At 39.8% G+C, this 12,606-nt stretch overlaps 1 protein-coding gene across 2 annotated transcripts in view; it reads left to right on the top strand.

Annotated features, from left to right (window-relative positions):
• Positions 1 to 12,606, top strand: part of LOC104550109 (VPS10 domain-containing receptor SorCS1) — a 297,789-nt gene that overhangs the window by 224,925 nt on the left and 60,258 nt on the right. For both annotated transcript variants that reach the window (XM_062000965.1, XM_062000964.1), the window contains 2 exons: positions 3,751 to 3,930; positions 8,872 to 9,018. In XM_062000965.1, the coding sequence (XP_061856949.1) occupies positions 3,751 to 3,930; positions 8,872 to 9,018 (327 nt within the window). The remainder of the gene's footprint in view (positions 1 to 3,750; positions 3,931 to 8,871; positions 9,019 to 12,606) is intronic.

Here is a 12,606-nt window from a genome sequence, read left to right as displayed (position 1 = left end):
GCTTGCTTTGAACCAGTTGTCTCCTTTAGCCCACGCTTGTTTATCCAGCTGTCCACCTTCTCAAAGAGATCCCTGGAGAGTCAGAGAAAATGCACTACAATTAAATGTCTTCTCAGAGAAGAGGAATTGGAGCAATGCATTTATGTTATTTGACCCAAAGAAAAAGGCAGATTTTTAAGGAGATAAGATGCTTTGTCACAATCTCAGAATGTCTTCAAAGACCAAAGAGCTGCATTCAGCTTGGAAGGAGCTACAGTGGAGCTGTGGCTGTCTAGGAGGCTGCTATCAAAGCAGGATAGCTGCTTTTATTAAAAATTCACAAAGCATTATACTATTCAAGGAACTGAAACTTTCTTTTATGCCTAAATTCTCTTTTATCTCCTTCAGCTAAGAAAGAGGGGCCAAATATGGTAAACAGTACTAAGTGACTTCTGGAACTGAAGATGGAAATACCAAGCTTTTTGTCTCTACGTGTCACTCTTCCTAAACTGAAGAGATGTGATGGCAGGCAGCTTTGGCAGGTGATAACTGCTGCTCAGGCAGGAATGGCCTGCAGCAAATCAAAACTAAAATATTCTTGTTGGCATTGATAGCCAGTTTGATTAAAAGCCTAAATGAGCTTGAAACTCTCTCCTGTACAAGATGATGCCTGCATATGTTCATACAGGTTGTGTTAACCCTGTAAATGGACTTTATCAAGAGCTGTTAATTTCTGTCAGTTGGTCCTGCCTATGCTGCACCACAGCACCACAATGTGGGCTCTGTCACAGACTCTGTAATGTCATTCATGATACTCACCTTCAGTGTGCACACAGGATACGTTCACCCCATTTTAGACTGATGTGCTGGGCGAACATCTGTGAATACTGAAGCAAGCTGAGCAATTTCTCGTTTTAAAAGACCTGTCCCTTGACTGGTGCTGTGGTGAATAGTGATAAGATGCCTTCATGTGGTACCTCTGTTTTAAATTCATCATCTCATTTCAACATTAGGATGCACTTCCTGATGGAGGAAGCCTAACCACAAAAAAAATTCTTAAATACAGACCTTAAAAAGAGTTGATGGTCTCAGTAATTGACAAGATAAAACAGGCATTTTTAACTTGCAAGGAATAAAAGTTCCCTGACCAAGTGCAAAAAAGGCGATTGAAGCAAGTGTAGAAATTTAGAAAGCCCCAGCCTTTAGTTGTTTGAGTACACACCTGATCATACCTGTGCACAGCATCATGCTCTTACTTTTGTCTTTGGAAAGACAAAAGAGACAGATAGCAGAACTACGTATTAATGTACTTCTACTATGTGCTGGAACAGAGAGAGGAAAGCTCTGACTCTCAGTAGGCAAAAGCACGGGGAGCCCCTGAAGATGATGGTGACTGAGAAAGGTGCCGTCCTTCACTTTCTCATCCCCTTCCCTTTTTCTAGGGAGGTAAAATGAACATCTGTTGTAGTAGTGGAAGATGCAGTGAAGCTCTTGGTCCATATCAAGATGAAGGCTATCTTTGTGTATTATTCCTCACCCCTGAAAATCAACCTCCACCCTGAAAAAATAAAATAGAGATGAATATTATATGCTGATTAATTTTAATTTTCACAGTATGGAAACAAAAAAAATCCTGATGTTGGTCAAAGACCTGTTTGATGCTTAGAGTGTTATGCCTATGTCCTGATCCCTTTTTGTCAAAGCTTTTCATCGTTACTGCATCTATTGGACAAGGCCATATTAAGAGGAAAAGTTAATTAAGAGAAAAAGTTAATTGGTCACCAAACAGTTGGAACACTACCATTTTACTTTCTGAACTATGTAAATTACGTCAATTCTGTCTCAATGACTGCTTTTCCAGGCTTAAGTTCCTTCAGCCTTACTGAGATCTTCTTTAGACTTGCATCTTTTAGAGTGATCTGATCAAAACTCAGGGAGTTTCTAGTTAATAAATTATTTACTCTTTATGCATTCATTAAATTGCCTTCAGTTTTTCCTAGTGTTGATCAAAACTATTGATTAAAATGATAAGTTAATGGAACTGTACATACACCAGATGAAATAAGTTTTACTTATAGTCTCTATCTATGATTAAATGGAGAGGTCTGCCCATGTGTACCTGCACATATGGAAAAGTTTGAACTTGAGGTTAGAGCTATGCTAGTCGATGTTGCCTGAAGCACATTGGGAACATCTACTCATGTAGATCTACTGGAAGATTCACTAGGGTGACAGTCTGAAATAAGGAGCCTCTGCCAAACAGCTGCAACAGTAACTTCTGGTAGCACAGCTGGAGCTAAGAGAGGGTATCTCTTCACAAGCACAATTAGTGGAAGGCAGTGAGACTTAGATTGCCTTACCTGTTCCCTCAGGATTTAAGCCAATCTGTTCCTCTACAAAACGAGCCCATCTTCTGGGACACATTTTTCTCCGGCACCAAGAAGCAAGTAAATCAAGTGAATATTTATCTACTCCATACTCAGATCTGGATCTGGATGAACAAGCAACTGTTCTGAATCTTAACTTTGTGTTGAATCCACATTCAAAAATATAGATCAATTTTCTTAATTATATTATTATTCATCTTTACATTACAAGGCTCCATCTGGAAGTATAAATTCCCTTTACAAAACTATGAGAAGGTGAATTTTCAAAGACTGTTATCAACAGAAGGAAATAGCAGCATCAACTTCCAAAGAATATATTTTCTGATAAAGTTTCCAGTTTTGCATATAGAAAGCCCTGGCTGAGATTCATGGAAGCAGAATAACTTCGGGATATCTGCCCAAAGCAGATAGAACAGCTGAATCTTCTGGGAATCACCTGGTGCTAGGAAATCTGCATTTCTTTTCCTACCTTCACAAATTTTTTATGGTACCAAAGAACTGAGGGTGTCTGTGCTGCGCAGATAGAGCCTGGGAATTTCATTATAACTTCAACTTCTCTCTCTTAGTGGCCTTTTCCACTGGGTAATAATTCCTCCAGGCATTATGAGAGGGAATCAAGTGTAATAACTTCAGGATTTTTTCTTAGATCATGCAATCTTTTCATTGCTTCCTTCTTACTGTAACACACAGAACAGGGCAAAACAAAACCTGACTCAAAACACTAGTGATCTAACTACAATTCTGCACTTTACATCTAGTGAGCATTAAGGTTGTCTTTCTCTTGTATTTCTTGGAGTCATGTTCACCACAGTGGTTACTGTTGTTCTAGCCAACATGTTAGAAATAATAAATAAAAGCAACACTGACTGCAGATACTTACCCATTAGATCTTCCTTGTATCTGTTCCCAGGCATACTGGGTTTCTGAATGATTGGCAAGAAATGGATGCTTCAGATGCTGCTTTTTACTTCTTTAAAAAAAAAAAACAAAACACACACATTTTTAATATCAGTGATTCCACAGTCACAAGTAGAATCACTCATGTGCCAAATAAACAGCCCTTCTCCCCCCTTCCAAAAAAGTACTCATTTAAATGAAAGTGTTGTTAATGGGAGAGGAAGAATGCTGCTATATAACACTGTACTGACAATGTAAATGTTTGATTAACACCTCATCAGTTAATTACCACTTTGAAAATTGGCAGAAGAGAGATAATGTAAATTACTCCTGGATGGAATTATCCACTCATAGGAGTGTTGTCTACAGTTTCCAGTTTAAGCTCCAGCCTAAATATTTCCCTTGCTCTTCCACAATTAATTTGGTACCCTTGGAAATGACAGAGCACAGCTCCCTCTAGTAACCTCCTTCTCTTTTCTTTCCCCAGGACATGCATGTTATCAGCACAGATGAGAATCAGGTGTTTGCAGCTGTTCAAGAGTGGAACCAGAATGACACGTACAATCTGTATATCTCCGACACCCGAGGGGTGTACTTCACCCTGGCCTTGGAAAATGTCAAGAGTAGTCAAGGGCTGGAGGGGAATGTGATGATTGACCTCTATGAGGTATGTCATGACTCCAAACATCTCACTTCTATCTCAGAAACTCACATGATGACAGTATCATTTCCTTCTTGCACAGCAGCCTTGTAATATACATGTGAACAGCAGAGCCAAAAAATGACTAAACGTATAGTTTTACTCTCTTTTTACTTAAGGAGTTCAGTGGAACCATCTGAGTTTCAAGGCCAGATTTTACACAGACAATGAAACAGATTCACTGCTGTACTCTTCTATAGGTTCTCAGATGAGGAAGAGCTTATGGCTCTTTCTGGCATAGGAAAATATACATCAGAAGGAAGATATGGTGGAATAGTTTGGAATTCTGTCCCTAAACGGAACTCTTTAAGTTTCTCGGCCAAAATCCTGCTGATTATCCTTCAGCCTATGGCTCTGAAAGCTCCCAACACTCTGAAGAGCATCATTTTTGTTGCATTTCTGACAGCTTTACTCTCCTGTTTTAGAAGCAGAGACAGCAGTTTTCAGCTATCTTTGCCACCTTCCTCAGATGGGACTATTCTGGAAGTGTAGTGATTTTAGATATGCTGCCCTGAGGTATGCCGTAAGCATGGACAGTGTCCTACCTCGTTTTGATATCCATTTTACGTCTGAGCCTTTTTTCTTTTTTAACATTTTGTCTAAGCTCACCTGTAAAAAGTACAACTTACATTGTCTTCTATGAAAACTAATCCTAAGAATAGGACTTTTAATGTGCCTTTGTACTTCTCTTGCGCTGCTGCCTGTTTTACTTCTGAAGCCAGCACTAAGATACGGAGAAATTCAGTCCTCAGCTGTTGTTTTGAGGGTCAGATCTTCTCTAGGAGATTTTCTTTTTAGAATAAAAGCTGTGAACTAGATCTGAATTCTTAAAAACCAAAGATGCCTCCCATATTTCTTCATCACTGTCTGAATATTAGCTGTGCTATGTAATTTGCCTTCAGCTGCTCTTTACTTGGAAACCACCTTTTACTGTCCAGAGAGCCCAAGTATTGTACATAGATTCAGATGAACTGTAGGAGGATGGGCACTGGCATTTCAGTCATTTGGAGATTTTTGCTATTAATCTCTCTGCAGAGCTGGCAGCTCATGGAAAAACTGTTGCCTCTTATTACTGTCAACTTGAGATGCAGTTTCACTGCATTATGTAAACGTGTCCTACATCCCAGGGGAAAAGAAAAGCTTTTGTTTTGTTTTATTAGGCTGACACCACACAGTAACCTGGATTGAAATTGATGGAATCAGACTTGTAGCGTCATATCTGCTGATTATCTAGATAGAAAGAATATTGGCTGACATTGAACCTGGCACAAACCTTCCTTTCAGTTTGATATTCTAGCTAGAAGGGAACAGAAAGCCATCCAGTGTGGTTCTCCCAGTAGGATTGTTGCAAATGATGGATACTCTAGGGGTAAATGGAGCTGAAGACAGGAGAAGAAAAAAAATGCATAGATAAAGAGAAGCATAGAGATTGCAAAATGAGTCCTTCAGTGGTGACAGCAAGATATTTAGAAAAGCAAGATTAGTTGAGAAGATGCCAGACAAAGACCTATTTAATGTTCTTGTGTCTGTTTACATGTTTGTCATTAGAAATAAGTTCTTCAGATCTCATTATAGTGAGTGTGTTTGTATGTGTAGATTTCTAAATGGATTCTACATCAAGGATAAATCTGGTCAATGCTGCTCCAAAGAGTATGGCATTGGGCATGAAGAAAAAGTAGAGGTGTTCTTTCATGGTGCCTCATCATATCCCCTTCCCCTTCCCCCTCTCCTCTAAGTCATCAGGAGCTTTTCACTGCAGGCTTCTCTGCTGCTGGACCTTGCAGGGGAGGAGGAGACCGTCCCTAGAGAGACACTATTCCCTCTTCTGCATGTTGGACAGAACAGGGCATGAGAATAGCTCTTTTCTCTACTGCTTTCTACTGCCACTTCAGCAGTAGCCCACTGGACTCAGTGTTCAAACGTCCACAGTCACAAACGGGCTGTCCTAGAGACCATCTCTGAGAGCAAGGGAAGAGCAAGAATCACTGCCCATTGGGTCCAGGTGCCCTTTTTGGTTTGTGCACCTCTGCAGTTATGTAGTATGGCTCTCCATGACTTTGCAGTGTGCAGCAAGCTAATCCTGCCTGTGGGAGCCCATGCATGAAGTGATAATAGACTGTGAGGTGATGTGTCTATAGTCATTATATATATGCTCATCACTCTGGGACATTTATTTTAGCAGTCTGCATCTTGGATAGGAAGTGTATGTTTTACATGTGAAGTTGGTGATAAGGAGTGTAGAATCTCTTGAGTTATGTGTTTGAGTGTCTTATATGAATCATTCTAAGACTGTAGACAGCATTTGCATCTGCACAGAATTGATTTGGGTCAGTGAGGATTGTCTACAGCGAGTGTGTGGAAGCTAATGGAATGATTTTTTTTTCTCTGACCACTGGTGTTTGCATACTTAGTTGCATGAGTCTTTCATGATTGTGTGAACAGCAGGGAGGAACTGGTCATTGTGTGTGTCATGATTGTGTATATGCAATAGGTGTATCTCATCCTACTGAGAGCACATAAACATGTATAGCATGTGCAATCTTCTTTTGAGATGAAGCCATCCAAGACTCACAGTATAACTTACACTTTACTTTCTGAGGAAAGGCTTCTGAGTCCCAGACCATGACTAGAATCATAAAAAGAAAAAATCACAGGATTTCAGAACACATTTATCACCTGATATATAAAATGCTCTCTAATCATTTATGGCCAGCATTTCACAGGGACTATATAATACAGCCATTTCAGGGCAACAACAAAGAAAAGTACAAATGGAGCTATAAGTTCTGGCCTCTGGTAGTAAAGGCAGAACTATGTTATTTTTCCAGCCTGATCTATTCATGCAGTATCACTGAGAGACAGAGTACCCTTGTTTTTCCAGGGTGCCTTTCTACTGTAGCAAAGAAATCTGGAATTGCTAGTTGGATGGGACAAAACAAACCAGCTAAGAAATTGAAAATATTATCTTTTTATGCTTATATCAACAGTAAATTACATATCTGCTTGATTTAAAGGCTACTGCCCATTATAGCATGTCATGTCTAAGTCTTTACTTAACTTCAAATGAAATCCAGTGCCATTGCTCAAGCAGGAAAGTGCTATTCGTAATGACTAAGTACCCAATGTACTGTACCAATGCACTGTACACTAGTAGTGCCACAGCATATGACTCAAAGTGCAATAAGGTCCTGCTCACTGGGGAGATGTAGCATCCAAATCCAGAATCATAATTAAATTAGTTGAGCTGGAACAGAATTGGAATCTGCTGTGTAACCATTTGACATGTGATACCATTTAAATAATAATCTCTACCCATAAAAAGTCTTGATATATGACTTTGTGAACTAGTTTTACATCATAAGAAGAAATGGGGCAGATGACTGAACAGGCCTGCTGGAAATGAAAAATGTTCTCCTTTTCCCCCTCCTTATCCCTGTTGTGGTTTAACCCTGGTCAGTTACTAAGCACCACATAGCAGCTCATTCACTCCCCTCATGGTGGGATGAGAAACAGAATAGGAAGAGTAAAAGTGAGAAAACTCATGGCTTGAGACAAAGACAGTTTAATAGTTAAAGCAAAAGCCACAGGCATGCAGAGCAACACAAGGAATTCATTCCCAAATTCCCAATGGCAGATAGGTGTTCAGCCATCTCTGGGACAGTTGAGCTCCATTACATATAATGGTGACTTGGGAAGACAAATACCATCATTCCAAACATCCCTCCCTTCCTTCTTCTCCCCTCAGCTTTATCTGCTGAGCATGATGCCATATGGCATGGGATATCGCTTGGGTCAGTTGGGGTCAGCTGTCCTGACTGTGTCCCTCCCAGCTTCTCATGCACCCCTGGCCTACTGGCTGGTGGGGTGGGGTGAGAGACAGAAAAGGCCTTGGCTCTGTAAGCACTTCTCAGCAACAACTAAAACAGCTCTGCACTATCAGCACTATTTTCAGCACAAATCCAAAACATAGCCTCATACTAGCTACTCTGGAAAAAAGTTAACTCTACCCAAACACACTCCCAATTTTACTCCCTTTTTTTATTGCAGTACTCAGATTGCAGAATGACAGTCCAACAAATTCATTCGCAAGCTGCAGCAGCTATTGGGCTATTGATTTTCAGTGTGCTGAGAAGATGGGAACATTCTGCATTGTGAGTTGTGGTTTGAGGCTGACTTTTTTTCTCCCCATTAAGACACTTTTGGGCTTCGATCCAATATGAGTCTGTTAGCATCACATATTTACAAAATCTTCCTGCAGGTCTATGGAGTAAAACTGTTGAGTAGAACACCAGGAAAAATAAAGAGATGAGGATCTCATTGGCAGCTCTATAACTAGCATCCTGGGTGGTTGTGCTTGAGTCACTAGTGCTTTGGTTTCCACAAAACATAACACTGTAAGAAAAATACCTCTGTGCCACAAGTTATCTTATTGAAACCCTGATAATTATGAGACACATTCTGAACCTTAGATGAGATGTCTGTAAGCAGGTTGTGAGAGAATATAGGCACTGAACTGCAAGTTTGCACATGTGCTGCCATTTTCTCTGCTAGGCTTAAATTGCTTCTGTTTCCTGCTAATGCAGTGTAAGAGACAAATAATTGCCTTGTATGTATTTCATCTTTCATCTTTACAGATAATGCTATTGATATCTTACCAAGTTGCCATGATGATTCTGAAATATAAGCTTTCTTTATTCATTTGTAACCTTTCCACCTGTGATGGTCTTATTTTGCCCCCAGCACCTCAGTTTGCCTGCCTTTGATGCTCTTTAGCAGTTTGTGCTTTGACATCTACCACATTGACACAGCCACCAGATCCCTGTTGGATTTGACAAGTCATGTTGGATTTGACATTCATAGAATCTGTGTCAGCTTGATCTATTTTTCAGCTATGTCAATTTTTCCTAGGTAGCAGGGATAAAGGGAATGTTCTTGGCTAACAAGAAGATTGACAACCAAGTGAAAACTTTCATCACCTACAATAAAGGGAGAGACTGGAGTTTGCTGCAGGCTCCGGACACTGATCTGAGAGGAAACCCCGTTCACTGTCTCCTAGTAAGTACCCGGGGGGGAACTTTGGGGGTGGTAGCATCCCAGAAAGAACTTTTTCTACCAGTTAACTCAAGCAGGAGAGGGCTACTCCTCTGTCTGTGAGGTGTATCTCATAGTGGGAATGCTGTATATTAGAAGTACACCACATCAGGCTCGGGCTAGCAAGTACTATTGCAAGTGTTTGCATTTTAATTTAGCTTAATTTCATTTAATTTAATTTCTGGAACAAAAGGAAGCATCGTAGGCCAGTTTATATCTGCATTTAACGAATTTAACGAATGGTCTGCATTTAAACAGCAGGTGAAGCTGAATGCTGTTTCTGCGCAGTTGAGTCTCTGGACACTAGATGGGAGGAGTGAGCTGTTATAGCTCAGAACTGTCAGGGACATAGTAACTTGAGACAGGCTCAAAGGAAAGGCGAGCTCTGATTTAATTCAGGCCACTCTTGTCAGTATTAATATTTATCATTTTCTCTTTAAGCTCAGAAGTGAGAACTGACACATTCATCCAAATATATGTATAGCTATGCATTGGGCCTATATTGTATCTGTCTCTGTACTTATTGATATAGATCCACATCTAGATAAGTCTTTAATCATCATTATATGTTAACGTTTTCCAAGAGTGAAAGTGAAATATAAGTAATGCAAACAGAATTGGAGATCTTTGTTAAATTAAAAAGCTTAGGCTGATCTTGACATATTTTTCAGCCAATATAATCGATACATAGTAGTGGGAAAATACTCAGGACCTCAGCCTTTGGGATTCTCAATAACTCTTATATTACACAAATTCTAACATGATTCCAGACAGAATCAGTGGCAGTATTCAGGCTGCACTTCCTCCTGCTACCTTCCTCCTCTACCTGCATGTTGTTTTCCATCAGAAAAGGAAAAAAAAAAGAATATATTTCTCATGTTGAGGTGGTGAGTTTGTTAGAATCTGAGTCAGTGTTACACCTGGTGCATTGTGGTAAGTATAGCTGAATGCTACAAAAAAATCTCTTAACTGAACCCTGTGCATTATTGTGAAAGCAAAGAATAAAAAACCTGATATTTGAAGCTGTTCAAATAATTGATTTTCTGATTGAGTCAAAATGCAAACCTTTCATTGTCTGTGCGGTTGGTAGAACAATAAATAGAGAGGACTGGGAGTCAAACAGAAGAGTTATTTCAGAGCCTGACTAAATTTGTTTGGGTTTGTTTTTTTCTTCCAAGTTTTTAAAAATTGTGGGGGCATTTACAAAAGAAATCTTTCTATGAGATGAAAACCAAAAAGATGGCATTCAGAAAATTTGTGGTCAAGAAACAGCTATGTGTAGAAGCCTTTGTGTTTCAGTGGATTTTAATCTAGTTTTAACTCAAGTGAACATATTTAGTAAAAACCCACACTTTGACTTTTTCAAGTTATGACCAATTTTATCAGAAACACGAGATTTTTATTACATGATGTGATAGTATAATACTTTAGGGGTCTGGAAAGAGGAAGAAATAAAAACTATGCAACTAAAATAGTCAAAGTGAACTTTGTTCTTTTTTCCATCAATTTAAAGTTTGAGTTCTGAAAAGAGATCTGTCTTGATACTGTTGTACTCTGATCAAGAGAAATCTGACTTGTCATTGTGGTTATAAGTGAGCCAGAGGAACTGCTCTGTGGGATCCTTATGGAACGATTGTTTGCAGGAACTGTGTATTTTATGTACAAGTGGACGCTGCCACTTTAGTTATCTGTGATATAACGGTTATATGACTGCATATAAACAAAGACTGGTTGGTTCTTATGGAGAGGGGGGTTTATGGCTGCTTTAAGGCTCTCTATCCATACTACATGTACTTATGGACACTTGAGAACACAATTAATTTCATTTGAAATTAGACTAGATATGCCTGGACAAGGTGGAATTCCCCTGAGGGGGGTAAACATGACCAAGCCAGGCAAGGGGTCCTGAGCAGGGGCTGAAGTGTGGGCACTTACAGGGGCACAGTGAGAACTGACCCAGAGAAGCTCTTGGTTCTCTGTGAACTGCTTGTACTTCCTTGTAGCCCCACTATGCACAAACTACTATTTAATTACTGCTTCATAAACCTGTCATCCTATTTGCACTGGAAAGCAACCATTTCTTAAATGCTCTGTGACTTGGGTTGAGGTAGGCATTTCTGATCTGTGGGCATTGTAGAAACTGGTTCATGATTTCAGGGTGGTGAGGGACAAATCCTCATAGACTGAAACTGTGTAGCTCAGACTTTGCCCTTCCAGAAAGAGAATGGAGAGGAACTTAGCCTTTCCCTGTGATAAGTCCACAGTAATGTTGAGCCACGTTTATTTGTTGTCTTCCCTTAACATCAGGTAGAACACACAAGAAGCTTCTTTCATTGTCTGCTCACTCTTTCGTGCTTAGGTTGTCAGAAGTTAGTGGAATGATAACAGAGCAGAGATCATCAACTGAGCGTTCAGAATCTCAGGCAGTCAACTGCAGATTTGCAAGGAAGAAAATAGATGGAATCTGAACTAGATTTGTCAGGTTTTTACAGGAACAAGCAGTATGCCTGCAAGAGAAGGAAGGATAGTGGTACAGAAAAGGCACCAAACCCACAAAGTAAAATAACAAATCCTGCAAGAGAGAGACAAGCTATTTAAAAATCTGATTTGAGCTACACACTTAATAATGGGAGAAGATGAAGGCAGAATATGGTGAAAGTGAAACAGAAAAGATCATAGAAGTTGGGAGTGGTAGGAAAGTTTTTGAAGCAAAAGCACAGTAAATGTACATTCCTGAAAATGTCAGGGATCCATAAAGGCTTTCCACTGGGGGAAAATGTGGAGGAAATGAATTGTCCTCTGCTCTGAAGCAATTCTGTTTCTTGTCATTGTGACATATCTGTAGCATTTAAGCAGTTCACAAACTCCACTCACCCCTTCAGCCACATTCTGTCTACCCCTGCATCACCAGACATTTTACCTCCTAATGTCAGTTGCTCCTTTTCTTTCTACATATTACTGTTCCTGGCATGATCCTGCTTCTCCATATGGCATAGCTAAGTGAATTCTTCATAGTCCATTGAACATTTAGCTTCGCTTCCACCCTTAATTCATGGCAGATACTAATGCTTTCACACTGCTGATTTTCAGCATAATTGTCTCTAGCAATAGCTTGGGACCCAGCACTGACGTATGTTCCAACATGTTGGCAGAATGGGATCTGCCATTACCCAGAGTGACAGGGTGGTCCTCAGCTTGTGAGTGCAATACTGTGTCCTCTGTGCATCTGGTCTTTAAACCAAATCTAAGGGAGTGTTAGTGCAAAAATCAGTACATAGCATCTAAGTTGGCAGCCAAGGTTAAGATGGAATATGGTTGAAACACAAGGCAAGCCAGACGGAACCATCTCTCTACTGACAGTATGCTCAAGGTGGTTTTTTTTTTTTTTCAAAGCAATTCAAGGAATTTCTTTGCATTTTTTGTGAGATGGCTGTGGGTAATGAGGATGGAAGAAAGCAATGAAGTTCCCTCTAATCCCAAGGTTTTATTTTTTCTTCTTCATACCACTTGTTTTCTAAGCTGAATGTACTTCTTAATCTTCATAAAAGAGCT

The sequence above is a fragment of the Colius striatus genome, chromosome 8 (assembly GCF_028858725.1).
Source record: "Colius striatus isolate bColStr4 chromosome 8, bColStr4.1.hap1, whole genome shotgun sequence".
Lineage (NCBI taxonomy): Eukaryota > Metazoa > Chordata > Aves > Coliiformes > Coliidae > Colius > Colius striatus.
This window is presented reverse-complemented; position numbering and strand designations above follow the sequence as displayed.